The sequence below is a fragment of the Anomaloglossus baeobatrachus genome, chromosome 1, assembly GCF_048569485.1.
Source record: "Anomaloglossus baeobatrachus isolate aAnoBae1 chromosome 1, aAnoBae1.hap1, whole genome shotgun sequence".
NCBI classification, from domain to species: Eukaryota; Metazoa; Chordata; class Amphibia; order Anura; family Aromobatidae; genus Anomaloglossus; species Anomaloglossus baeobatrachus.
In genome coordinates this window covers 935,524,307-935,550,000 of record NC_134353.1, presented here as the reverse complement: position 1 = coordinate 935,550,000, position 25,694 = coordinate 935,524,307, and the positions used below count along the sequence as shown (strand labels likewise).

At 45.1% G+C, this 25,694-nt stretch overlaps 1 protein-coding gene across 2 annotated transcripts in view; it reads left to right on the top strand.

Annotated features, from left to right (window-relative positions):
• Positions 1 to 17,993: 17,993 nt before the first annotated feature.
• The window catches only part of NPR3 (natriuretic peptide receptor 3), a 101,085-nt gene continuing 93,384 nt past the window's right edge, over positions 17,994 to 25,694 (top strand). For both annotated transcript variants that reach the window (XM_075328303.1, XM_075328298.1), the window contains exon 1: positions 17,994 to 20,506. In XM_075328303.1, the coding sequence (XP_075184418.1) occupies positions 19,840 to 20,506 (667 nt within the window). In that variant the 5' untranslated portion in view covers positions 17,994 to 19,839. The remainder of the gene's footprint in view (positions 20,507 to 25,694) is intronic.

The following is a 25,694-nucleotide window of genomic DNA, read 5'->3' as shown; positions in this document are numbered from 1 at the left end:
GAGGCTGCATTCATTCAGCGCTGTGTGTTAGTCGCGGCTGGATGTAAGCATCGCAGGACGTCGGAGCTGTGGATTATGCTGGACCTGTGGATTACGCCGGAGCTTTGTTTCGGGAGGGGTTAATAAAAGGGTGAACGAGGCTTGTTTGTGTTTTATTTAAAATAAAGGATTTTTCTGTGTGTTTTATTCACTTTACTTACGGGTTGATCATGTCAGCTGTCACATAGACGCTGCCATGATCAAGCCTGGAGTTAATGGCGGTGATCCACCACCATTAACCCCTTGTATTACCCTGCCTGCCACTGCTACACGGCGGCAGGAAGAGCCGGGGACACGCCGGTACTGCCGCATAATGCATGCGACAGTGCCGGGGCAGCTGCGGCTGATATTCTCGGCTGCCGGAGGGGGAGTGAGGCGGGGGACATTAACCCTGCCCCTCTCCCTCCCCAGCCTGAGAATACCGGGCCGCTGCTGTGTGCTTACCTCGGCTGGACGGTGAATATACAGCGGAGCCCACGTGTTTTGTTTTCTATATTTCCGTTTGCTTTCTATGTGTGTTCTATGTCTGTGATGTGTGTGTGTCTGTGATCTGTGTGTGTTTACTCTCTGCACGGCTTCCTCTTCCTGTAATGACATCACTTCCCTGCAAAACCGCAAGCAAGCGATGTACATTACCGGAGGTAAACTGCGAAATACCGCACGGAATAACGCAGGAAAACGCAGTGAACTGCACAGAATTTGCTGCCTGCGTTATTCCCTGCGGGATTTCACGATTACATTGGAGTCAATGGAGTGAAATCCCGCAGCGACGTGCGGAAAAGAATTGACATGCAATTGTTTTTGCTGCGGGAATCCCGCAGCAAAACATGCAGCTGTCAAAATCCGCCTAGTGCGCACAGGATTTTTTTTTCCCATAGGTTTTGCTGGTGATTCACTGCAGAGATGTTATGAACATTTTCTGCAGCGAAACATGCAACAAAACCGCAAAAAATCTGCGGCAAAATCCGGTAAGTGCGCACATAGCCTTAATGTTGCTTTAGGCCAGGCCACTTAGCAACCTCCAGGACCAAGTTTTTTCTCAACTTTTGAGGGGCATCCACTTTTAGATACTTTCACTGCTGTGACAAATTTAAGCCACTTCTTGATGACGCCGTCAAGGTGTTCCATGGTATAACTGATGCCTTAGACATTTTGTTTGTACCTTTCTCCTAACTGATAACGGTCAAAAACGAGATCCCTTTGCTGTGTTGTCAGCTGTTTATGCATCTTGTCTTTTGCTGTAAAATGCAACTAAGAAAACATCAGGAAAATCCTCCTAAAACAGCGAAACTTTATATGTGGTTAATCAGAATTGCTGTAAGTGATGGTTCATCTAAATCAGCTACTATGTAACACGAAGTAAATGTGATTGGCTGATTCTGATCACAACCACATCCCCAATTATAGGAGGGTGTACACACTTATGCAACCACTATATTTTATTTTTGTAATTTTTATTACCACTCCCACCCTCAGAAGGATTTAAGTTTTTTTCTCAATGGATTTGTTCAAATTATGGGCGACAGTAAAGGTGGAAAAAGTTCTGAAATAATTCTTCTTGGTAGGATTTTTTGACATGACAAAAATCTGACAATTTAACAGGGGTGCGTAGCTTTTTTTATTTCCACTATACATGTGTGTCTTTCTCAGCAAACGATAACATTTAGAGGGCACAATATGGGCATCTTAATTTATAGGTGTCACAGGGCAGCCATTTTTCTGTTAAAAAATTTGTAAATTAAAAAGTTGAATATGACCTAAAAAAAATACACAAAATACATAAACTTAAACAAAAATTGCACAAAAGCAATGATGAATTGGTCCTAAAGATGCCATTCAAAGAAGACTTCACCTGTAAGGCAACTGAGTGTAATTGCTTAGTTTGCTTAATCAGAAATAATTCTGGTGCTAAAATTATGTTATGAGCTTGGTTCTGGTGCTTTATTTTTAAGTAACAAGCTTGGTACTCGCATTGTATTTTTGTTCCGTGCTTGATTCTGGTGCTAAATTTATGTAATAGGCTCAATTCTAACACTATATTTAAGTTATAAGGAGAGTTGGGTGCGGTTATCATGCTATCAGCTTGGTTGTGCTTCTATATTTAGCTTATGAGATTGGTTTCTAGTAGTGTTTTTATGTTATGAGCTTGGTTCTTGTATTGTATGTAAGAACTGAGCTCTGTTATAATGTATTAAAGCACTAAGCTGGATCTTGGTGATGTATTTATGTAATGTGCTTGTTTTGGGTGTTTATATTATGATCTTGCTTCTCATACTTTATTTAGGTTATGGGCTTGGCTCCTGTACTGTGTTTATGTAATGAGCTTGGTTCTAATGCATTTGTAATAAGCTCCTTGATTCTGGTGGTGTATTTAGGTTATGAACTTGGTTCTGGAATTGTATATTCTTTTTAAGAGATAGCGCTAGTGCTGTATTTTTATTATGAGCTTGGTTCTAGTGTTGTATGGTCTTCATTCTGGTGTTGCATTTTGTTATTATGAGCTTGGTTCTAGTGCTATATTTATTAGTTTGGGTATCATACTGTATTTAGCATGGGCTTGGTTCTATTGTCGTATTCGCTTAAGAGTTTGGTTTTAGTCCTTTATTTATGAGCTTGGTTTTAGTGTTATATTTTCTTGTTATGAACTTGGTTCTAGTGCTGTAATTTTATTATGATCTTAGTTCTGGAACTGTATTTTCTTTTTATGAGATTGCTCTAGTGCTGTATTTTTATTATGAGCTTGGTTCTGTGTTGTATGCGCTTGATTCTGGTGTTGTATTTTGTTGTTAGAAACTTAGTTCTAGTGCTGTATTTATTATGAGGTTGGGTATCATACTGTACTTAACATGAGCTTGGTTCTGGTGTCGTATTATCTTGATATAAGTTTGGTTTTAGTCCTTTATTTATGAGTCTGATTTTTGGTGTTGTATTTTCTTGTTATGAGTTTGGTTCTAGTGCTGTATTTGAATTATGATCTCAGTTCTGGTGTTGTATTTTCTTGTTTTGAGCGTGGCTTTAGTTCTGTATGTTTATGAGCTTGGTTCCTGACTTTGTATTTACATGTTATGAACTTGATTCTAGTGTTATATTCTTATTATGAGCTTGGTACTGTATTCATAATGAGATTGGTTCTGGTGTTGTATTTTCTTGTTAGGAGTTTAGTTCCAGGGCTATATTTTAAAGGGGTTGCCTAAGCTTGGGGTTGAAGTCTGCTGTCTATTTGTGACCAAAGACACGTGACTCCTCACAGCGTGCAGTATGCGCACTGTCAGGCCTCTCTGATGCCAGCACCAGGAGCGAGTGAGTTCATGACCGTAAATACACGATTTGCACACCTATGGTTACATGCCAACTAGATGTGTGCGGCCTCACTCAATACAGGTGAACTGACTGAGGCTGGACAAATCAAGATGGAATGTAGCCGAAAGTAGGCAACTTCCTGGAAAATCCTGACAGTGCTCATGGTACATACTGTGACGGTCACAAGTCTGCAATCACATAGGGTGACTTCAGACTTGAAACACAAGACAGGACAAGCCCTTTAATTGTGAGCTTGGTTCTGGTGCTGTGTTTATAAGCTTGGTTTTAGTGTTTTATTTATGTTATGGGCTCATTTCTGATGTTGCATTTTATTGTTATGATCTTGGTTCTGGAACTGTTTTATTTATGGGCTTGGTTCTGGTGCTGTATTTATGAGTTTAGTTCTAGTAGTGTATTTGCTATGAACTTGGTTCTGATGCTGTTTATTTCTTTTATTGATTCCCACTACACTCATTTGTGCTTTTCTCCCATGCATTTTTAGGCATTGCAGATTTTTTTTTTGTAAATTTGTACACTAAATTGATGCCTCCATAAATACTTGTCCATATTGTTGCTAAAAGAATCTTTCTTAAAGTAGCAGTACAGTGATTCTTTTAAACTCATCCTGTCACTAGTCCTCCAATATTTATATGTCAATTATCTTATTTAGGTGTTGCTTTCTATCTGTAAAATCATGTTATACTTCTCTTCAATTAAGTCATGTGTGATGGAATTTCATGTACTTTACCACTGATTTTCATCACAAGGGGGACCGAAACTCTTAACACTGTTACTGATGATGACTAGACAGCTCCTGTCACAGTTATAATTTAGATTGGAGTTCAGTCTCCCTGACTGAATACTTATATTTTTCTAGCTCATTCAAGAATCTAGAAAGAGAAGGAAAAATTAACACTGTCCCAACAGCAAGCAGATATTGTACTGACTCTTTTTGCCCAAATTATCCTTTACTGGTAAATAATGGAATTTGACAGAGGAATAAAATGTAGGGTGAAATTTGTGACCCAAGATGAATGCTAAAATGAAAAGGAGACTAAACTGCATGGATGTAAGTACTACCATTCATCAAGAATTCTGGCTCTCAAATACCTGTTATTTTCTGTAAGAAGCTCCTGCTCTGCCCTCATTACCTGCATTATTTGCACCTGTTTGAAACGGTTACCTGTATAAAAGACTCCTGTCCACACACTCAATCATACTACAACCTCTCCGCCATGACCAAGACCAAAAATCTGTTAAAAGACACCAAAAACAAAATTGCAGACCTGCACAATCTGGGATGGGCTACAGGACAATAGGCAAGCAGCTTGGTGAAAAGGCAACAACTGTTGGCCCAATTATTAGAAAATGGAAGAAACACAAGATGACTGTCAGTCTTACTTGGTCTGGGGCTCAATGCAAGATCTCGCCTCGTGGGGTAAGGATCATTCTGAGAAAGGTCATTAATCAGCAAATAACTACACGAGAGGACCACCAGGTAATTGACCTTAAGAGAGCTGGGACAATAGTTTCAAACATTACTGTTAGTAACACACTATGCCATCAGGGAATAAAATCCTGCATGTCACGTAAGGTCCCCCTGCTCTTGCCAGCACATATTCAGGTCCATTTGGAGTTCACTAATGATCATCTGGATGATCCAGAGGAGGAATGGGAGAAGGTCATGTGGTCAGATGAGAACAAAATAGAAATTTTTGGTATCAACTCCACTTGCCGTGTTTGGAGGAAGAAGAAGGAGAACAATTACAAGAACACCGTCCCAACTGTGAAGCATGAGGAGGGTGGAAGCATCATATTTTGGGGGGTGCTGTTCTGCAAAAGAGACAGGACGACTGCACCGAATTGAATGGAGGATAGATGGGTCATGTATCGCGAGATTTTGGCCAACAACCTCCTACCCCCAGTAAGAGCATTGAAGATAGGTCTTCCAGCATGCAAATGACTCAAAACACACAGCCAGGGCAACTAAGGGGCAGCTCCGTAAGAAGCATTTCAAGGTCCTGGACTGGCCTAGCAAGTCTTCAGACCTGAACTCAATAGAAAATGTTTGGAGGAGCTGAAACTCAGTGTTGTCCAGGAACAGCCTCGAAAACTGAAAGCTCTGGAGAAGATCTCTACAGAGGAGTGACCTGAAAGATCTGGAGAAGATCTGTATGGAGGAGTGACCTGAAAGATTTGGAGAATATCTCTACAGAGGAGTGACCTGAAAGCTCTGGAGAAGATCTGTACAGAGGAGTGACCTGAAAGATCTGGAGAAAATCTGTACAGAGGAGTGACCTGAAAGATCTGTCCCGAGGAGTGACCTAAAAGTTCTGGAGAAGATCTGTATGGAGGAATGACCTGAAAGATCTGGAGAAGATCTGTATGGAGGAATGACCTGAAAGATCTGGAGAAGATCTGTATGGAGGAGTGACCTGAAAGATCTGGAGAAGATCTGTACAGAGGAGTGACGTGAAAGATCTGTACATAGGAGTGACCTGAAAGATCTGTACCAAGGAGTGACCTGAAAGTTCTGGAGAAGATCTGTATGGAAGAATGACCTGAAAGATCTGGAGAAGAACTGTATGGAGGAATGACCTGAAAGTTCTGGAGAAGATCTGTATGGAGCAGTGACCTGAAAGATCTGGAGAAGATCTGCACATAGTAGTGACCTGAAAGATCTGGAGAGGATCTGTATGGAGGAGTGACCTGAAAGATCTGGAGAAGATCTGTGTGGAGGAGTGACCTGAAAGATCTGGAGAGGATCAGTATGGAGCAGTGACCTGAAAGATCTGGCGATCTGTACGGAGGAGTGACCTGAAAGATCTGAAGAAGATCTGTACAGAGGATTGACCTGCAAGATCTGGAGAAGATCTGTACAGAGAAGTGACCTGTAAGATCTGTACGGAGGAGTGACCTGAAAGTTCTGGAGAAGATCTGTATAGAGGAATGACCTGAAAACTCTGGAGAAGATCTGTATGGAGGAATGATCTGAAAGTTCTGGAGAAGATCTGTATGGAGGAATGACCTGAAAGATCTGAAGAAGATCTGTATGGAGCAGTGACCTGAAAGATCTGGAGAAGATCTGTACCGAGGAGTGACCTGAAAGTTCTGGAGAAGATCTGTATGGAGGAATGACCTGAAAGATCTGGAGAAGATCTGTATGAAGGAATGATCTGAAAGTTCTGGAGAAGATCTGTATGGAGGAGTGACCTGAAAGATCTGGAGAAGAACTGCACATAGTAGTGACCTGAAAGATCTGGAGAAGATCTGTATGGATGAATGACCTGAAAGATCTGGAGAAGATCTGTACCGAGGAGTGACCTGAAAGTTCTGGAGAAGATCTGTATGGAGGAATGACCTGAAAGATCTGGAGAAGATCTGTACGGAGCAGTGACCTGAAAAAGCTGGAGAAGATCTGTATGGAGGAGTGACCTGAAAGATCTGGAGAAGATCTGTACCGAGGAGTGACCTGAAAGATCTGGAGAAGATTTGTATGGAGGAGTGACCTGAAAGATCTGGAGAAGATCTGTATGGAGGAGTGACCTGAAAGACTTGGAGAAGATCTGTATGGAGGAGTGACCTGAAAGACTTGGAGAAGATTTGTATGGAGGAGTGACCTGAAAGATCTGGAGAAGATCTGTATGAAGGAGTAACCTGAAAGATCTGGAGAAGATCTGTATGGATGAATGACCTGAAAGATCTGAAGAAGATCTGTATGGAGCAGTGACCTGAAAGATCTGGAGAAGATCTGTACCGAGGAGTGACCTGAAAGTTCTGGAGAAGATCTGTATGGAGGAATGACCTGAAAGATCTGGAGAAGATCTGTATGAAGGAATGATCTGAAAGTTCTGGAGAAGATCTGTATGGAGGAGTGACCTGAAAGATCTGGAGAAGAACTGCACATAGTAGTGACCTGAAAGATCTGGAGAAGATCTGTATGGAGGAATGACCTGAAAGATCTGGAGAAGATCTGTACGGAGCAGTGACCTGAAAAAGCTGGAGAAGATCTGTATGGAGGAGTGACCTGAAAGATCTGGAGAAGATCTGTACCGAGGAGTGACCTGAAAGATCTGGAGAAGATTTGTATGGAGGAGTGACCTGAAAGATCTGGAGAAGATCTGTATGGAGGAGTGACCTGAAAGATCTGGAGAAGATTTGTATGGAGGAGTGACCTGAAAGATCTGGAGAAGATCTGTATGGAGGAGTGACCTGAAAGACTTGGAGAAGATTTGTATGGGGGAGTGTGTAGCTTGTCTAACAGTGTAAATTTGGTGTCCTCTAAACAACTCAGCACACGGCCATTAATGTCTAAACCACTGAGTGAAACCCTAAGTGAAAGTGGCCAAATTGTGCCCAATTAGCCATCTTCCCTCCCCAGTGTCATGTGACTCATTAGTGTTATGAGGTTTCAGATATAAATGGAGAGCAGGGGTGTTACATTCAAGTTGTTATTGCTCACACACTCTCTCATACTGGTCACTGGAAGCGCAACATGGCTCCTCATGGCAAAGAATTCTATGAGGATCTGAAAAAAATAAAAAGGTGGCCAAGGCTATATGAAGATTGCCAACACCATGACACTGAGCTGCAGATTGCTTGCCAAGACCATACCGTGGTTTAACAAGATAGGTTCCACTCAGAACAGGCCTCGTTATGGTCAACCAAAGAAGATGAGTGCATGTGCTCAGCGTCATATCCAGAGTTCATCTGTTCAGAATATATGATTACTACCAGCATTGCTGCAGAGGTTACAGGGGTGGGGATCAGCCTGTCATTGCTCAGACCATACGCCGCACACTGCATCACATTGCTCTGCATGACTGTCATCCCAGAAGGAAGCATCTTCTAAAGATTATGCACAAGAAAGCCCGCAAACAGTTTGATGAAGACAAGCAGACTAAGGATGTGGATTACTGGAATCGTCCTGTGGTCTGATGAGACCAAGATAAACTTATTTAGTTTAGATGGTGTCAGCGTGTATAGCGGCAACCAGATGACGAGTACAAAGACAAGTGTATCTTGCCTACAGTCATGCATGGTGGTGGTAGGGTCATGTTTGCGGCTGCATGAGTGCTGACGGCTGTGGGGAGCTACAGATCATTGAGGGAGCCATGAATGCCAACATGTACTATGACATATTGGAGCAGAGCATGATCCCCTGCCTTCATATTCCAACATAATAATGACCTCAAACACCTCCAAGACCACCGCTGCCTCGTTAAAGAAACCAAGGGTAAAGCTGCTGGACTGGCTAAGCGTCTCCAGATCTAAACTTCTTTGAGCATCTGTGGGGCCTCCTCAAATGGAAGGTGGAGGAGCGCAAGGTCGCTAACATCCACCAGCTCTGTGATGTTGTCATGGAGGATGGAAAAGGATCCAGCGGCTCCTGTGAAGCTCTAGTGTCCTCCACACCCAAGAGATTTGAGGCAGTGCTGGAAAATAATGGTGGCCACACAAAATATTTACACTTCGGGCACAATTTCTCCATTTTCAATTAGGGGTGTACTCACTTTTGTTGGCAGCAGTTTAGACATGAATGGCAATGTGTTGAGTTATTAAGAGGGCACCAAATTTACCCTGTTATACAAACTGTACACTGACACTAAACATTGTATCACAGGATCAGATCTGCAGTGCTGTCCCATGAAAAGCTATAATAAAATATTTAAAAAAATGTGAGCGGTGTACTCACTTTTAGGATTTACTGTATGCTATGACATTGTTTTTGGTGCTGCTGTTATGAGCTTGGGTTTGGTCTTGTGTTTAAGTAATGAGCTTGGTTCTTTTGCTGTATGTACACTGACGAGCAAAAGGGTAACACTGTTTTGCACTTGTGACTTTCAGGCTCCATATCTCTCCATCCACTACAGCTTTGAGCGAGAGACCACCTTCATGTTATAGACGATCATCTTGGCTATCTCATACATAAATGTGACTTGCAACAATTTAGCATATGATTAATTATGCAGATTCTCATCAGTTCTCTGCATTGTTACTGTTTTGCTCCTAACAATCTAAAGTTTAATTTTTATTATGTTGTTAGTATTTTGTAAATCCACCTTTGGCTTTCAGCATTACCTGAATCCTTCTGGGCTCTCAATCAAATTCAAGCATGTCTCGACCAAAATCTGACACCAGGTTTCTTCTACACGTATCCAGTGTTGGTATATACTGGTTGGATCACTTGGGGATGTATACAGCTTATTCTTCACCTCTACCCACAAGTGTTTGGTTGGGTTGAGGTCTGGGGGCTGTGTGGACAATCCAGCTTCTCTACTTCATTGTCATTGAACCATTTCTTCTCCAGTCTCGCCGTATGCTTCGGGTCATTGTTTTGGTGGAACTCTATGTCATCCTTTTCATACCCATAGTACTTGAGTGTATGAAGTAAAGGCCGCTTTACACACTGCGATATCGGTACCGATATCGCCAGCGTGCGTACCTGCCCCCATCGGTTGTGTAACACGGGCAAATCGTTGCCCGTGCCGCACAACATCGCCCGGACCAGTCACACGGACTTACCTTCCCTGCTACGTCGCTGTGACCGGCGAACCGCCTCCTTTCTAAGGGGGCGGTTCGTTCAGCGTCACAGTGACGTCACAGCAGCGTCACTGATCCACCACCCAATAGAAGCGGAGGGGCGGAGATGAGCGGGACGAACATCCCGCCCACCTCCTTCCTTCCTCATAGCGGCCGGGAGGCAGGTAAGGAGAGCTTCCTCGTTCCTGCGGTGTCACACGGAGCGATGTGTGCTGCCGCAGGAACGAGGAACAACTTCGTTACTGCTGCAGTAACGATATTTGAGAATGGACCCTCATGTCACCGATGAGCGATTTTGCACGTTTTTGCGACGATGCAAAATCGCTCATAGGTGTCACACGCAACGGCATCGCTTAAGCGACCGGATGTGCGTCACAAATTCCATGACCCCAACGAGATCACTTGAGCGATGTCGTAGCGTGTAAAGCCCGCTTAACTCATCTTGTAAGATACTCACATATAGCTCAGTATTGAGACCACTATCAATCCTGGTCAAGTAGCCAACGACTTTGACTGTGAAACACCCCCATATCATCAGGCCTCCTCCACCGAACCTTACAGCTCCTTCAATTTCTCGACCCGTTAGACCCTTTTTCCCTTGTTTCTGCCAGACCCATCAGATCCTAGTCAAGACTTATGTCTCATCGCTCCAAATCACCCATTTCCGATCTTCTACTTTCCTCTTTTTGTACCTTTTGTAAACTCGAGCCGATACTTCGTATGATAATATTGAAGTTGCGGCTTTGTCACATTTTTTCGGGCCACCATCCCAAACTTGTGTAACGTGCGTCGCACGGTGCTTGCATGGACGTCTCACTATTATGAAGCATATGAGCCGCCATCACTGCTGGGTTTGTCACCCTAGAACTGATAGACCTTGTGATGAGCCGACTTCTGGACTCTGATATTTTGCCTGGACGTCACCTCTTGGCTTTTGATGGACTTCATTTTGTATTCTTCCACCTGTCATGGCCTCACATAGTCTGGCATTTTACTTGGCCAAGAGACCTTTAACGATGAGCTGGATGATGCTGTATCTCTTTTCTTGGGAAATCTTCATGGCGGCTCCTCGAGTCGAACCAGTGACCTTTCACTTGGGAATCAACCTAATCACACACTGCGCTATTAGGGAATATGAGAACAGGTAGTAATTTGTAGTATTTTTCCACCACCAGGAGCAAAACAGTAACAATGTAGTAACATGACAAAAATCTGCAAATCCTAATCATATGCTAAATGGCTGAAAGTGAAATTTATGTATGAGATAGCCAAAATAATTGTCTATAAACTGAAGCTCATCACACGCTCAAAGCTGCAGTGGATGCTGAGATATGGAGCCTGGAAGTCAGAAGTTCAAAACATTGTTTGTTATCCTTTTGTTTGTCAGGTATGACATAACTGGTTCTGTGTTTATTCTGTGAGCTTGTTAATGATATTGTATTTATATTATATGTTTGGCTGTTGTGCTGTATTTGTGTAATGAGCTTGGTTCTCATGCTATAATTTTATTATGAGCTATTTTACTGTGCCATATTTATGTAATTATTGCAGTTCTCGTATTGTTTTCAGATGAGTTTGGTTCTGGCTCTAAATTTAGGTAATTAGTTTGGTTTTGGTTCTACATTTTTGCAATTTGCTTGTGTCTGGAGCTGTATTTATGCTGTGAGCTTGACTACAGTACTGAATTTATGTTATCACCTTGGTTCTGCTGTGATATTTATGTAATGATCTTGATTCTTGTGCTGTATGTATGTTATGTACTTGATTCTGGTACTGTACTTACATTATAAGCTTGGTTTTGGTGCTGTATTTATGTAATGAGTGTAGTTTGTGTGCTGTATGTTATGACAGTAGTTCTGATGTGGTGGTTATGTAAGAAACTTATTTCTCATGCTATATTAATGTTATGACATAGATTGTGGTGTGTTAATGCTAGGAGTTTAATTCTGATATTGTATTTATGTTAGGAGCTTGTTTTCTGTGCTGTATTTAGGTAATACGTTTAGTTCTCATGCTGTATGCTATACTATGAGCTTTGTTCTGTACTGTATTTATACAATAAGGGCAGTCCCATATGTTGTATTTGTGTTATGAGCTTGCATCTGATGCTAAATTTTTATTACAAGCTTAGTTCTTGTGCTGTATATACGCTATCAGCTTTGATCTAGTGCTTTATTTTTATGAGTTTGGTACTGGTACTGTATTTCTGTTATTAGCTTTGTTCTTGTACTGTATTTCTACAATAAACTTGGTTCTTGTGCTGAATTTTTTTAATGAGCTTGGCCTGGTGCTGTATTTATATTACAAACTTGGTTCTTGTGCTGTATTTTTAATGAGCTTGGTTCTGGTACTGTATTTATGTTATTAGTTTGGTTCTTGTGCTGTATTTTTAATGAGCTTAGTTCTGGTACTGTATTTATGTTATTAGTTTTGGTTTCGTGCTGTATTTTTAATGAGCTTGATTCTGGTACTGTATTTGTGTTATTAGCTTGGTTCTTGTGCTGTATTTATATTTTAAACTTGACATTCGTACCATTTTTTATTGAGTTTGGTTCTGTTGCAGTTACTGTACATACGTGTTATGGTGCCCCCTACTATTACATCCTTTCAATGGTGCCTCCAGTGTTACATAAGTTGCTGTTGACCCCCCCCCTCCCGACCCCCTCCCCGAGCTACATACTCACATTGTTGATTTCATGTGGCCACTTCTAATGGTCATACATGATCATCCCATCACCTAAGTCTTCTTGTATACGGGAAGCTGCGATTCAGCGAGTCCACACTATAAGAAGCTTCTTCTCATCAACAATGGACATATCTGGTGAATGTTCTGAGAGAGAATGAAAAGAATATTGGGGGAATCATCACAAGTCTAATAGCAAATATCAATATATCTATCCTGTCTCTTATCTTTTTTTTATACCTATATCGCCTCTCACTTTCTTATCTCACTCTCGACCTCTTTCTTTATCAATATCAATCTATCTCATATCTATCCATCCATCTCATATCTATCTATCTATCCATCCATCTCATATCTATCTATCTATCCATCCATCTCATATGTATCTATCCACCTCATATCTATCTATCCATCCATCTCCGCCCATCCATCACATATCTATCCATCCATCTCATATGTATCTATCCACCTCATATCTACCATATCCATCCATCTCATAGCTATATCTATCTATCCATCCATCTCATATCTATCCATCTCATATCTATCTATCTATCCATCTCATATCTATCTATCTATCTATCCATCCATATCTATGTATCTATCCATCCATCTCATATCTATCTATCTATCCATCTCATATCTATCTATCCATCCATCTATCTATCTATCCATCCATCTCATATCTATCCATCCATCTCATATCTATCTATCCATCCATCCATCTATCCATCCATCTCATATCTATCTATCCATCCATCCATCTCATATCTATCTATCTATCTACACATCCAATCTATCTATCCATCTTATATCTATCCAATCTCTCTATCTCTATGTAGCCATCCATCTTATATCTATCCATCCAATCTCTCTATCTCTATGTAGCCATCCATCTTATATCTATCTATCCTTCCATCTCATATATATTTTCTAATATCTTAATATCTCTCATGGAGTATTGGGCAGAAAACCTAATGGACACCTCAGCAGTAGCCGTATCGGTTGTCGCCCCAGAGAATTCTTACGGACACAGCTGTAGCAGCAGAGCTGAGTTTGTCATCGGCTATCCTGATATATTGGTGATGGCTTGACCTAGCAAAGTAGGCAATCTAGTTATAGCTCCAAGTTCGCAGCGTGCAATAAACGCGATGAGCTCTGCTACATCTGTACCCCGGAGATTTCCATAGGAATAGCCTGGGAAGAGGCATGAGAGCGCACAGTGTAGCCCGGCTCCTCCTCTACCTCTCCGCTGTGATTCCCAGAGAAACAAGCCCCGCACTCAGCTCCGGCCTCGCAGATGGTCATTCATGGGCCGAGCACTTTCACCCTCTTGTAAGGCGAATACCTCTGGAAACAAAGCCAAGGATTTTTGTTTTTATTTACTTGTTTTTCTTGTCATTACTTCAAAATGCCAATTTTTATTTTTCATCTCCTTAAAAAAAAATATGTTTATTTTTGTATAAAGTGACAGCGCGTTCCCAGCCACTCACCGGCTCCTGCTCCTCATTCCAGCCTCATCAGATAAGAGTGTGAATTCAGTCCTGCAAAGAATGTAACACTCAGATCCACCGAATGTCCACTCAGCGCCGAGACATACCAGAAGCTGCAGGGAATCCAGGCCGCCCAGCCAGGAAACTCACTCATTCTAACAATATGTAGCAGAGCTGAACGTGTATTTCACTATTTATAGCCAATACTCCAGTTTTACTTTCAGTTCCATAGAAAAGAATTGGACAAACTGGACATTATGGGATTAGCCAGATATCAAAGTCAGCTCTGCTACATCTGCTGTGCAGTCTGATAACTCTCGGAGCTAAAAATGTAATAGGTTTAACTTAGATCGTTCGGAGGGATCACAAATAATACATTGAGATAATAGCATGATCAGTGCTAATAACAAGATGACTAATACAGCTCTGCTACATCTGTATATTGTACGTGCAGTTTGCTAACTGTTAAGATTATTTAGAATGTCTCTCTGCATAACTGGATGATCAGTGCTGTACAATAACAAATACAGTTCTGCTACATCTGTATGGAGTGTACACAGTCCAATACTCAATGCAAAACACAGTATTTAGAGGGATACTCCTTACTAGAGTATTTAAAGGGTTACATGCACAGGATAGGGGATACATCACTGTTTGTAAGGGTCCGACTGTTGGGACCCCCATGATCCCAATACTGGGGCTTTGTAAGCCAGGTATGCTATCTTTTGTCTTTCTCTAATTGTCTCATTGTCTCACAGACAATGAATGGGGCAGAGGTCGAGCATGTACACTGTGCTCCAAAAAAGATGGAGTCATGTGCACTGTGCATCAAACAAGAAGAGGTCGAGCATGCGCACTGTGCTCCAATCAAGATGGAGTGTAACGCCTGCCTGGATCCACAGGCTGTAATGGACAGGATAGAGGGAAGCCACTCACCAAGCAGGACCCCCAGAACCCTGAAACCTTTTAACTTCTATACAGGGATTTGGTATTACACAGAACCTAAGGTGATTACTACCTGAGGAAGGCTGCAGTTGTCCAAGAGAGTAGTCGTCAGGCAGGGTCAAACCAGGAATTGCAGAACAGTGACAGAATCAGCAGACAAGGACGTAATCAGAAAACGTAGCAGAGGTCAATTCCGGATCAGGCAGCGAGGTACATAAACAGCAGGCAGGAGTGTAGTCAGAAAACACGCAGAAGTCAGCACACAGGAATCACTAAACAGAATAGGGCGGATCAGGAGCCAGGAAATCAGAACTATCTCTGGCAGAGGTCAGCAGACAGGAGGAGAACTAAGAAGGGTGTGGTATCGTCCCATAGGCTGTAGCTGGATGATGGTAACTTCAGCTGGAAGACACACGCCACCCACAGTCAGCCAGTGGTACTGCAGATCCCAAGGAAACCCAGACCAGTAGATGAGCGGAGACAGCTCCCACCAGCGCCGCTGGCATCGACTCCTCTCCCATCACCAGCACCATCCACGGCAGGAACACGGCGTCGCCTGGCGATTGGAGTAGAAGTCGCTGGAGCGGACTCTGGTGGTGATGTAACATGGAGTTGAGCATGCGTACTCTGCTCCGATCAAGATGGGTCGACCATGCGTACTGTGCTCCGATCAAGATGCGGTTGAGCATGCGTACTGTGCTCCGATCAAGATGGGTCGACCATGCGTACTGTGCTCCGATCAAGATGGGTCGACCATGCGTACTGTGCTCCGATCAAGATGGGTCGACCATGCGTACTGTGCTCCGATCAAGATGGGTCGACCATGCGTACTGTGCTCCGATCAAGATGGGTCGACCATGCGTACTGTGCTCCGATCAAGATGGGTTCACCATGCGTACTGTGCTCCGATCAAGATGGGTCGACCATGCGTACTGTGCTCCGATCAAGATGCGGTCGACCATGCGTACTGTGCTCCGATCAAGATGGGTCGACCATGCGTACTGTGCTCCGATCAAGATGGGTCGACCATGCGTACTGTGCTCCGATCAAGATGCGGTCGACCATGCGTACTGTGCTCCGATCAAGATGGGTCGACCATGCGTACTGTGCTCCGATCAAGATGGGTCCACCATGCGTACTGTGCTCCGATCAAGATGGGTCCACCATGCGTACTGTGCTCCGATCAAGATGGGTCCACCATGCGTACTGTGCTCCGATCAAGATGGGTCCACCATGCGTACTGTGCTCCGGTGGCTCAGTGGTAAGCACTGCAGTCTTGCAGCGCTGGGGTCCTGGGTTCAAATCCCACCAAGGACACTATCTGCAAGGAGTTTGTATGTTCTCCCCGTGTTTGCGTGGGTTTCCTCCGGGTACTCCGGTTTCCTCCCACACTCCAAAGACATACAGATAGGGACTCTAGATTGTGAGCCCCAATGGGGACAGTGTTGCCAAAAGTATGTAAAGCGCTGTGGGATTAATAGCGCTATATAAATGAATAAAATTATTATTATTATTATTATCAAGATGCGGTTGAGCATGCGTACTGTGCTCCGATCAAGATGCGGTTGAGCATGCGTACTGTGCTCCAATCAATATGGGGTTTCAGAGCTTCATTCCAGGGTTATGAGCTCCAGATCACGAGTGGTCTCAGTAGTCAGCAATCAGTAAGGTATCCCCTATCATGTGGATAAATATGATTATTTGGCAATAACCCTTTAAAAGGGTTCAGATCTAATAGAATGCAGAAAAGATCAGAATGATGGATGCTGCCCAATTACAAACTCAGCTTTGCTACATCAGTATATAATGTAGTTTGTGTTGTCTGAATTAAGATAAGTATGTACAATATGTAGCAACATATAAAACATATAAAACCTTGGGAAAAAAAAGTGTAATATCAGCAAAAGAAATGCACCCAATAACAAGCTCAGCTCTGCTACCTCAATAACAAGCTCAGCTCTGCTACCTCAATAACAAGCTCAGCTCTGCTACCTCAATAACAAGCTCAGCTCTGCTACCTCAATAACAAGCTCAGCTCTGCTACCTCAATAACAAGCTCAGCTCTGCTACCTCAATAACAAGCTCAGCTCTGCTACCTCTGAACATTTTTCCTGCATTCTCTTCAGCAAAGTGTTACAGAAGACAAACAAACAATATACAGATGTAGCAGTGCCGAGTTTGTGCATCATTAGAAGCCAAGAAGATGCAGGGCTGAATTTGTCATTTGGCACAATTCCTTATTGGGTTTTTACTTTCCGGCAACAGAACACGTTCCCAGCTAAGTGACTTCACAAGACTAAATTGGGCTCTGCTACATCAGACAGGATTCCTACACATCAAGAGTTATTACAGTGTTGAATGACATACTCAAGTCTGCTGCGTCTGACAGCTACGGCCTCTATATTACCTTATCTTACTGATTTATTACAGTGCTAAATGACAAAGTGAGCTCTGCTACATCCCACAAATGTACATGGACAATATCATCTTAACTGTGAGTTTTCAAAGTGTTACATTTTTACATCCAGCTCTGCTACATCCCACATCTATATCTGTCTATGATCTAAGCTTCCTGATTTATCAGAGTTAAACAGCAAATTCAGCTCTGCTACATCTCCATGCGCCGTCACATACCTGAATATTTCCCAGCCCGGGGAATGAGTCAATAAGTGGCTCTGGAGAATGGGGCAGTGAGTGCTTTACATTCTCCACATGCTTGTCTATTATTTTACAGATTGCCTGCATACCAAGAAAAAGCTGTGTTCCTATAAGCGCCTATAGGGGACCCCCCTCCTCACAAGATGCGGATTATTTTTTTTTTTTTGCATTTGACTTTTTTTTTGCTTTTTTTTTCTCTCTCCAAACAATACCCTGCTGCTAGCTGCGGTGTGTACAGCTTTAAGAAAGAGGCGGATGTCTGACAGATGACGTGGGAATGTTAATGAGTAACTCTGGAGAAAAAAAAAAAAAGCCCCTTCGGAGTGAGTGCACCATGTGTGGTAATAGGCTTGGCTGCCACACTATTTAAACTGGGGATAAACTAAGAAGAAGAAGAATCAATAAGATCAAACAGCAGAGGTGCCATCATCAATGAGAAGCCTGTTACCGTAGAGAATCCCTACACATCAGGAGCGGAGCTCACCTGGATGCACAGATACTGAGGAGTAGGGGAAGGAGCAGAGTTCAGGGGACCCAACTGACTGCACAGCTACAGAACAGAGTCAGGAGCAGAAAAGAGCAGAGCTCACCTGACTGCACAGATACAGAACCGAGTCAGGAGCAGAGAAGAGCAGAGCTCACCTGACTACACAGATACAGAACAGAGCCAGGAGCAGAGAAGACCACAGAGGACCAGAGCTCACCTGGCTGCACAGAGATCAAGAACATCAGGGACAGGAGCAGAGAAGACCACAGAGGACCAGAGCTCACCTGGCTGCACAGATACAGTACAGAGTCAGGAGCAGAGAAGAGCACAGAGGACCAGAGCTCACCTGGCTGCACAGATACAGTACAGAGTCAGGAGCAGAGAAGAGCACAGAGGACCAGAGCTCACCTGGCTGAACAAAGATCAAGAACATCAGGAGTAGAACAGCAGAGGCAGAGAAGAGCAGAGCTCACCTGGCTGCAGAGATCAAGAACATCAAGGGCAACAGGAGCATAGCAGAGAAGAGCAGAGCTCACCTGGCTGCACAGATACAGTACAGAGGAGTTGAGCAGAGCTCACTTGCTGCACAGCTACAGTACAGAGTTAGTAGCAGAGAAGAACTCACCTGGCTACACAGAGATCAAGAACATCAGGGGCAGGAGAAGAGCAGAGCTCACCTGCCTGCACAGATACAGAGCATTAAGGGAAGGACCAGAGTGCAGGGGACCCACCTGACTGCACAGCTACAGTACAGAGTCAAGAGCAGAGAAAAGCAGAAGAGCACAGCATAACTCACCTGACTGCACAAAGATCAAGAACATCAGAGCCGGTAGCAGAAGAGAGCTCACCTAGCTGCACAGATACAGAACAGCAGGGTAGGAGCAGAGCAAAAATAACCTGGCTACACAGATACAGAACATTAGGAGCAGAACTCACCTGGCTATACAGATACAGAACATCTTAGCAGAGGCAGAGCAGATCTCACCTGGCTGCACAAATACCAAACACAAGGGCAGGAGCAGAGCTCAGAGGACTCATCTGGCTACAAAGATACAGAACATCTGAGCAGAAGCAAAGCAGATCTCACCTTGCTGCACAGCTACAGAGCACAAGGACAGGAGCTGAGCTCAGAGGACTCATTTGGCTGCACATATCCAATCCAGAAAAACTGAGGAGCACAGCAGAGCTCACCTGGCTGCACAGATACAGAGCAGAGCTCACCTGGCTGCACAGATACAGAGCAGAGCTCACCTGGCTGCACAGATACAGAGCAGAGATCACCTGGCTACACAGATACAGAGCAGAGATCACCTGGCTACACAGATACAGAGCAGAGCTCACCTGGCTACACAGATACAGAGCAGAGCTCACCTGGCTACACAGATACAGAGCAGAGCTCACCTGGCTACACAGATACAGAGCAGAGCTCACCTGGCTACACAGATACAGAGCAGAGCTCACCTGGCTACACAGATACAGAGCAGAGCTCACCTGGCTACACAGATACAGAGCAGAGATCACCTGGCTACACAGATACAGAGCAGAGATCACCTGGCTACACAGATACAGAGCAGAGATCACCTGGCTACACAGATACAGAGCAGAGCTCACCTGGCTACACAGATACAGAGCAGAGCTCACCCGGCTGCACAGCTGCAGAGCACCATTGCAGGAGCACTGTCCCTTTAAGCATGCTCTCTTCTCTGCTCCTCGCCTTGGCCCTGGTGGTCCTAGCGCAGGGCAGCCCCCTGGATGACAGGACAGTGAACATGCTGGTGATCCTGCCCAAGGACGACAGGTACATGTTCTCCATCCGCCGGGTGCAGCCCGCCATAGACTACGCGCTGCGGGCCGTGCAGAGCAATGCCACTCTGCTGCCGGGCTTCACGCTGAACGTCACGTACCGGGACTCGGACTGCGGGAACCAGGCGCTCTTCAGCCTGGTGGACGCCGCCCTGAAGGAGCAGAAGCCGGACGTGGTGCTGGGGCCGGTGTGCGAGTACGCGGCGGCGCCCGTGGCCCGGCTGGCCTCCCACTGGGACATCCCCATGATCTCCGCCGGGGCGCTGGCCACGGGCTTCATGCAGAAGGCGGACGAGTATTCCCACCTGACGCGCGTGGCTCCTGCCTACACCAAGATGGGGGAGATGTTCCTCGCGCTGTTCCGCTTCCACAAGTGGAGCCGCGCGCTGCTGCTGTACAGTGACGACAGCGCGGAGCGGAACTGCTTCTTCACCGTGGAGGGAGTCCACACCGCCTTCAAGGAGGAAGGCTACCACATGGCCGTGCACAACTTCGACGAGTCCAAGCACGTGGACGTGGAGGAAATCATCCACAGCATCCAGAACAAGGAGCGAGGTAAGAGCGGAGGAGAGTGCGGGGAGAGGTGAGGAGCGGAGGGTGAGGGGAGAGGAGAGGAGCGGAGGGTGAGGGGAGAGGAGAGGTGAGGAGCGGAGGGTGAGGGGAGAGGAGAGGAGCGGAGGGTGAGGGGAGAGGAGAGTGAGGGGAGAGGAGAGGAGCGGAGGGTGAGAGGAGAGGAGAGGAGAGTGAGGGGAGAGGTGAGGAGCGGAGGGTGAGGGGAGAGGAGAGTGAGGGGAGAGGAGAGGAGCGGAGGGTGAGGGGAGAGGAGAGGAGCGGAGGGTGAGGGGAGAGGAGAGGAGCGGAGGGTGAGGGGAGAGGAGAGTGAGGGGAGAGGAGCGGAGGGTGAGGGGAGAGGAGAGGAGCGGAGGGTGAGGGGAGAGGAGAGGAGCGGAGGGTGAGGGGAGAGGAGAGTGCGGGGAGAGGAGAGGAGAGGAGAGGAGAGGAGAGTGCGGGGAGAGGAGAGGAGAGTGCGGGGAGAGGAGCGGAGGGTGAGAGGAGAGGAGCGGAGGAGAGTGCGGGGAGAGGTGAGGAGCGGAGGGTGAGGGGAGAGGAGAGTGAGGGGAGAGGAGCGGAGGGTGAGGGGAGAGGAGAGTGAGGGGAGAGGAGAGGAGCGGAGGGTGATGGGAGAGGAGAGTGAGGGGAGAGGAGCGGAGAGTGAGGGGAGAGGAGAGGAGCGGAGGGTGAGGGGAGAGGAGAGTGAGGGGAGAGGAGCGGAGGGTGAGAGGAGAGGAGCGGAGGGTGAGGGGAGAGGAGAGGAGAGTGCGGGGAGAGGAGCGGAGGGTGAGGGGAGAGGAGAGGAGAGTGCGGGGCGAGGAGAGGAGCGGAGGGTGAGAGGAGAGGAGCGGAGGGTGAGGGGAGAGGAGGAGTGTGCGGGGAGAGGGGAGTGCAGTGCGCGGGGAGAGGAGAGTGCGGGGAGTTGAGAGGAGAGTGCGGGGAGAGGAGACTGCGGGAAGTGGAGAGGAGAGTGCAGTGCACGGGCAGAGGAGTGTACGTGGAGAGGAGTGTGCAGTCAGTGCGCTCCCGGGGTACCATCCTGTGTCCACCCACCGGGCAGGGATACGGGGTGTTTTTACAGTCCGTGTATATGGAGATCGTGCTGTGTGAAGATGAGCGTGCATGTACTTTTGCGTAGGACTGACAGTAGATAATGATGTAGGGTCTGCTGCATCTGTACACTGCATGTGGTATATGCACGCTCTATCTGTATACTGCATGTGGTATATGCACGCTTCATCTGTACACTGCATGTGGTATATGCACGCTTCATCTGTACACTGCATGTGGTATATGCACGCTCTATCTGTACACTGCATGTGGTATATGCACGCTCTATCTGTATACTGCATGTGGTATATGCACGCTTCATCTGTACACTGCATGTGGTATATGCACGCTCTATCTGTACACTGCATGTGGTATATGCACGCTCTATCTGTATACTGCATGTGGTATATGCACGCTTCATCTGTACACTGCATGTGGTATATGCACGCTTCATCTGTACACTGCATGTGGTATATGCACGCTTCATCTGTACACTGCATGTGGTATATGCACGCTCTATCTGTACACTGCATGTGGTATATGCACGCTTCATCTGTACACTGCATGTGGTATATGCACGCTTCATCTGTACACTGCATGTGGTATATGCACGCTCTATCTGTACACTGCATGTGGTATATGCACGCTTCATCTGTACACTGCATGTGGTATATGCACGCTCTATCTGTACACTGCATGTGGTATATGCACGCTCTATCTGTACACTGCATGTGGTATATGCACGCTTCATCTGTACACTGCATGTGGTGTATGCACGCTCTATCTGTACACTGCATGTGGTGTATGCACGCTTCATCTGTACACTGCATGTGGTATATGCACGCTCTATCTGTACACTGCATGTGGTATATGCACGCTCTATCTGTACACTGCATGTGGTGTATGCACGCTCTATCTGTACACTGCATGTGGTGTATGCACGCTCTATCTGTACACTGCATGTGGTGTATGCACGCTCTATCTGTACACTGCATGTGGTATATGCACGCTCTATCTGTACACTGGATGTGGTGTATGCACGCTCTATCTGTACACTGCATGTGGTGTATGCACGCTCTATCTGTACACTGCATGTGGTATATGCACGCTCTATCTGTACACTGCATGTGGTGTATGCACGCTCTATCTGTACACTGCATGTGGTGTATGCACGCTCTATCTGTACACTGCATGTGGTATATGCACGCTCTATCTGTACACTGCATGTGGTGTATGCACGCTTCATCTGTACACTGCATGTGGTATATGCACGCTCTATCTGTACACTGCATGTGGTATATGCACGCTCTATCTGTACACTGCATGTGGTGTATGCACGCTCTATCTGTACACTGCATGTGGTGTATGCACGCTATCCATGGTCTGGGCTGCGGAGCTGAGTTTGTCATCTGCACAGTTCGGTCTCTCCTCTGCTTTCCTGCACCTGGAGAAGGTTCCGGTCTCTGCACCAGTCCTGGGACTACACAGGCAAAGTGTCTTGTTATTGCCCCCCCTTGCACCAGGGCACATTCCCCGGTTGCCCCCTTTAGCTGCCCTCCTGCTACTGTTTGTATAAAGACCATGATGATAGTGATCAGATTACATAGGACTGACAGCTGAAAGTGATCAGTGTGTGACATGTTCTCTTACATAGGACTGACAGTTAATGATAGTGATCAGTGTGGCATGTTCTCTTACATAGGACTGACATGTGACGTTGATCAGTGTGTGTAACAGGTACTCTTACATAGGACTGACTGCTGATAGTGATCAGTGTGTGACAGGTCTCTTACATAGGACTGACAGTTGATAGTGATCAGTGTATGACAGGTACTCTTACATAGGACTGACTGTTAATGATTGTGATCAGTGTGACAGGTTCTCTTGCATAGGACTGACAGTTGATTAAAGTGATCAGTATGTGATGGGTATTTTTACATAGGACTGACAGCTGATGATTGTGATCAGGGTGTGACAGGTTCTCTTGCATAGGACTGACAGCTGATGATTGTGATCAGGGTGTGACAGGTTCTGTTACATAGGACTGACAGCTGATGATTGTGATCAGGGTGTGACAGGTTCTCTTACATAGGACTGACAGCTGATGATTGTGATCAGGGTGTGACAGGTTCTCTTACATAGGACTGACAGCTGATGATAGCGCTGCAACCTCAAAGCACATGAGAATCTTAGCTCTGCTCCACCTGTAATATGTATGTCGTGTGGCAGCAGAATATTAACCCTTCGCATTGAGAGAGAGGAGTACTGTAAATGCCACTCGCTTGTGGTCCCTAAGTAGGTGATTCCCATGGAAAAATGCAGCAGAGTTGAGTTTGTCATTTGGCAGAGTCCACTCGTGATAATTAGCTTGTGGTTATAATCAGATAATAAGTCAGCTTAAATAGTAAATAAGAAACTCAGGTCTGCTCCATCTGTAATGCGCTGCACTGGGGGGGGGGGGGGGGGGGGTTGTCACCTACTGGGAAAGATGCTGCTACAGCAGAGCTGGGTTTGTCATTTGGCACAGATCATGATACGTGTTCTGTTTTGTATAAGAACGAGAGCTGATTTTTCTTCTGAAAGTAAAGTCACACTAAAGTCTGCTGGATCTGTAATATGGCAGATATGATGGCACTATATTAACCCTTCACTAGCCATTTGGCTGTAAATCAGTGAACACCTGCAGGGTGAGATCAAGTGCAGCAATGTAATAAATGTCTCCTGATAGTTGTTAGCACTGATGTAGCAGAACTGAATTTGTCATTAGAGATCTTCGGTCCATGCAGTGCATTGAGCGGCACCAAATGACCAATCCAGCTCTGCTACATCTCTAATACAGTTGTGTCTCGGGACAAGGATTCCCCTAATGTAGTGAAAGCCAAGTCTGATGACATTCATTAAAGCGTGATTGTATCTGAGGATTAGGTTCTTTTGAAGAAAAAAAAACAAATCTGCCGACATCTGGGGATCTCCGACTGCCAAACTTAATGAGAAAGCATATTAAATGCAGATGTAGCAGAGCCGAGCTTGTCATATGGATCGGAGCTGATGTTTGTGCAACTCCCTTCAGTTACAATGGGTTATCTGTGGTTTTACATAGGACTGCTGGTAAACATTCTGCATTTTTTTACTCTGACATTACAATGACAAAATCAGCTCTGCTGCATCTTTTTTTAAACTCTATTACATTTTTTATTATAATTTCATACCTATCAGTGACCAAACAGATAAAAGGAACGAACGTTGTCAATGCAGCAGAGCTGAGTTTGTAATTTGGCACAGTTCATTGTGAGGATAGAGGAAACTGTCAAAATCTAAATTTAGTGGAGCTGAATTTGTCATTTACCTTAAAATAACTGTTTATAGCTTTAGATGATTGTAATGCAACGTATTCAGACCCTGTTGTATGTAGGAAGAGCTGAGTTTGTCATTTAGCACCTCTCATCCTCTCATGTATTAGTTTGGAGGTACACAATTACTTTAGCTCTGCTGACCATACAGATGTAGCAGAGCTGAGTTTGTTATTTCGCACCTCTCAGCTTATCATGCATTAGATTGGAGTTACACAATGACTTTAGCAGTGCTGCCCATACAGATGTAGCAGAGCTAAGTTTGTCATTTAGCACCTCTCATCTTCTCATATATCACTTTGGAGTTACACAATGAGTTTTGCAGTGATGTCCATACAGAGGTAGCAGAGCTGAGTTTGTCATTTAGCACACCTCATCTCATGCATCAGTTTGGAGTTGCACAATGTCTGACAGTGAAGCCCATACAGATGTAGCAGAGCCGAGCTTGTCATATGGAGTGATCTCCATACAGATATAGCAGAGCTGAGATTGTCATTTAGCGCTCCTCATCTTCTCATGCATCAGTTTGTAGTTGCACATTGTCTGACAGTGATGTCGATGCAGATGTAGCAGGGTTGAGTTTGTCATTTCGCACCTCTCATCTTCTTATGCATCACTTTGGAGTTCCACAATGTCTGGCAGTGACACCCATACAGATATAGTTGAGCTGAGTTTGTCATTTAGCATCCGTCATCTTCCTGTGCATCATTTTGGAGTTACACAATGACTTTTCAGTCCACTGAAGTGCTGCCCATACAGATGTAGCAGAGCTGACTTTGTCATATTAACAC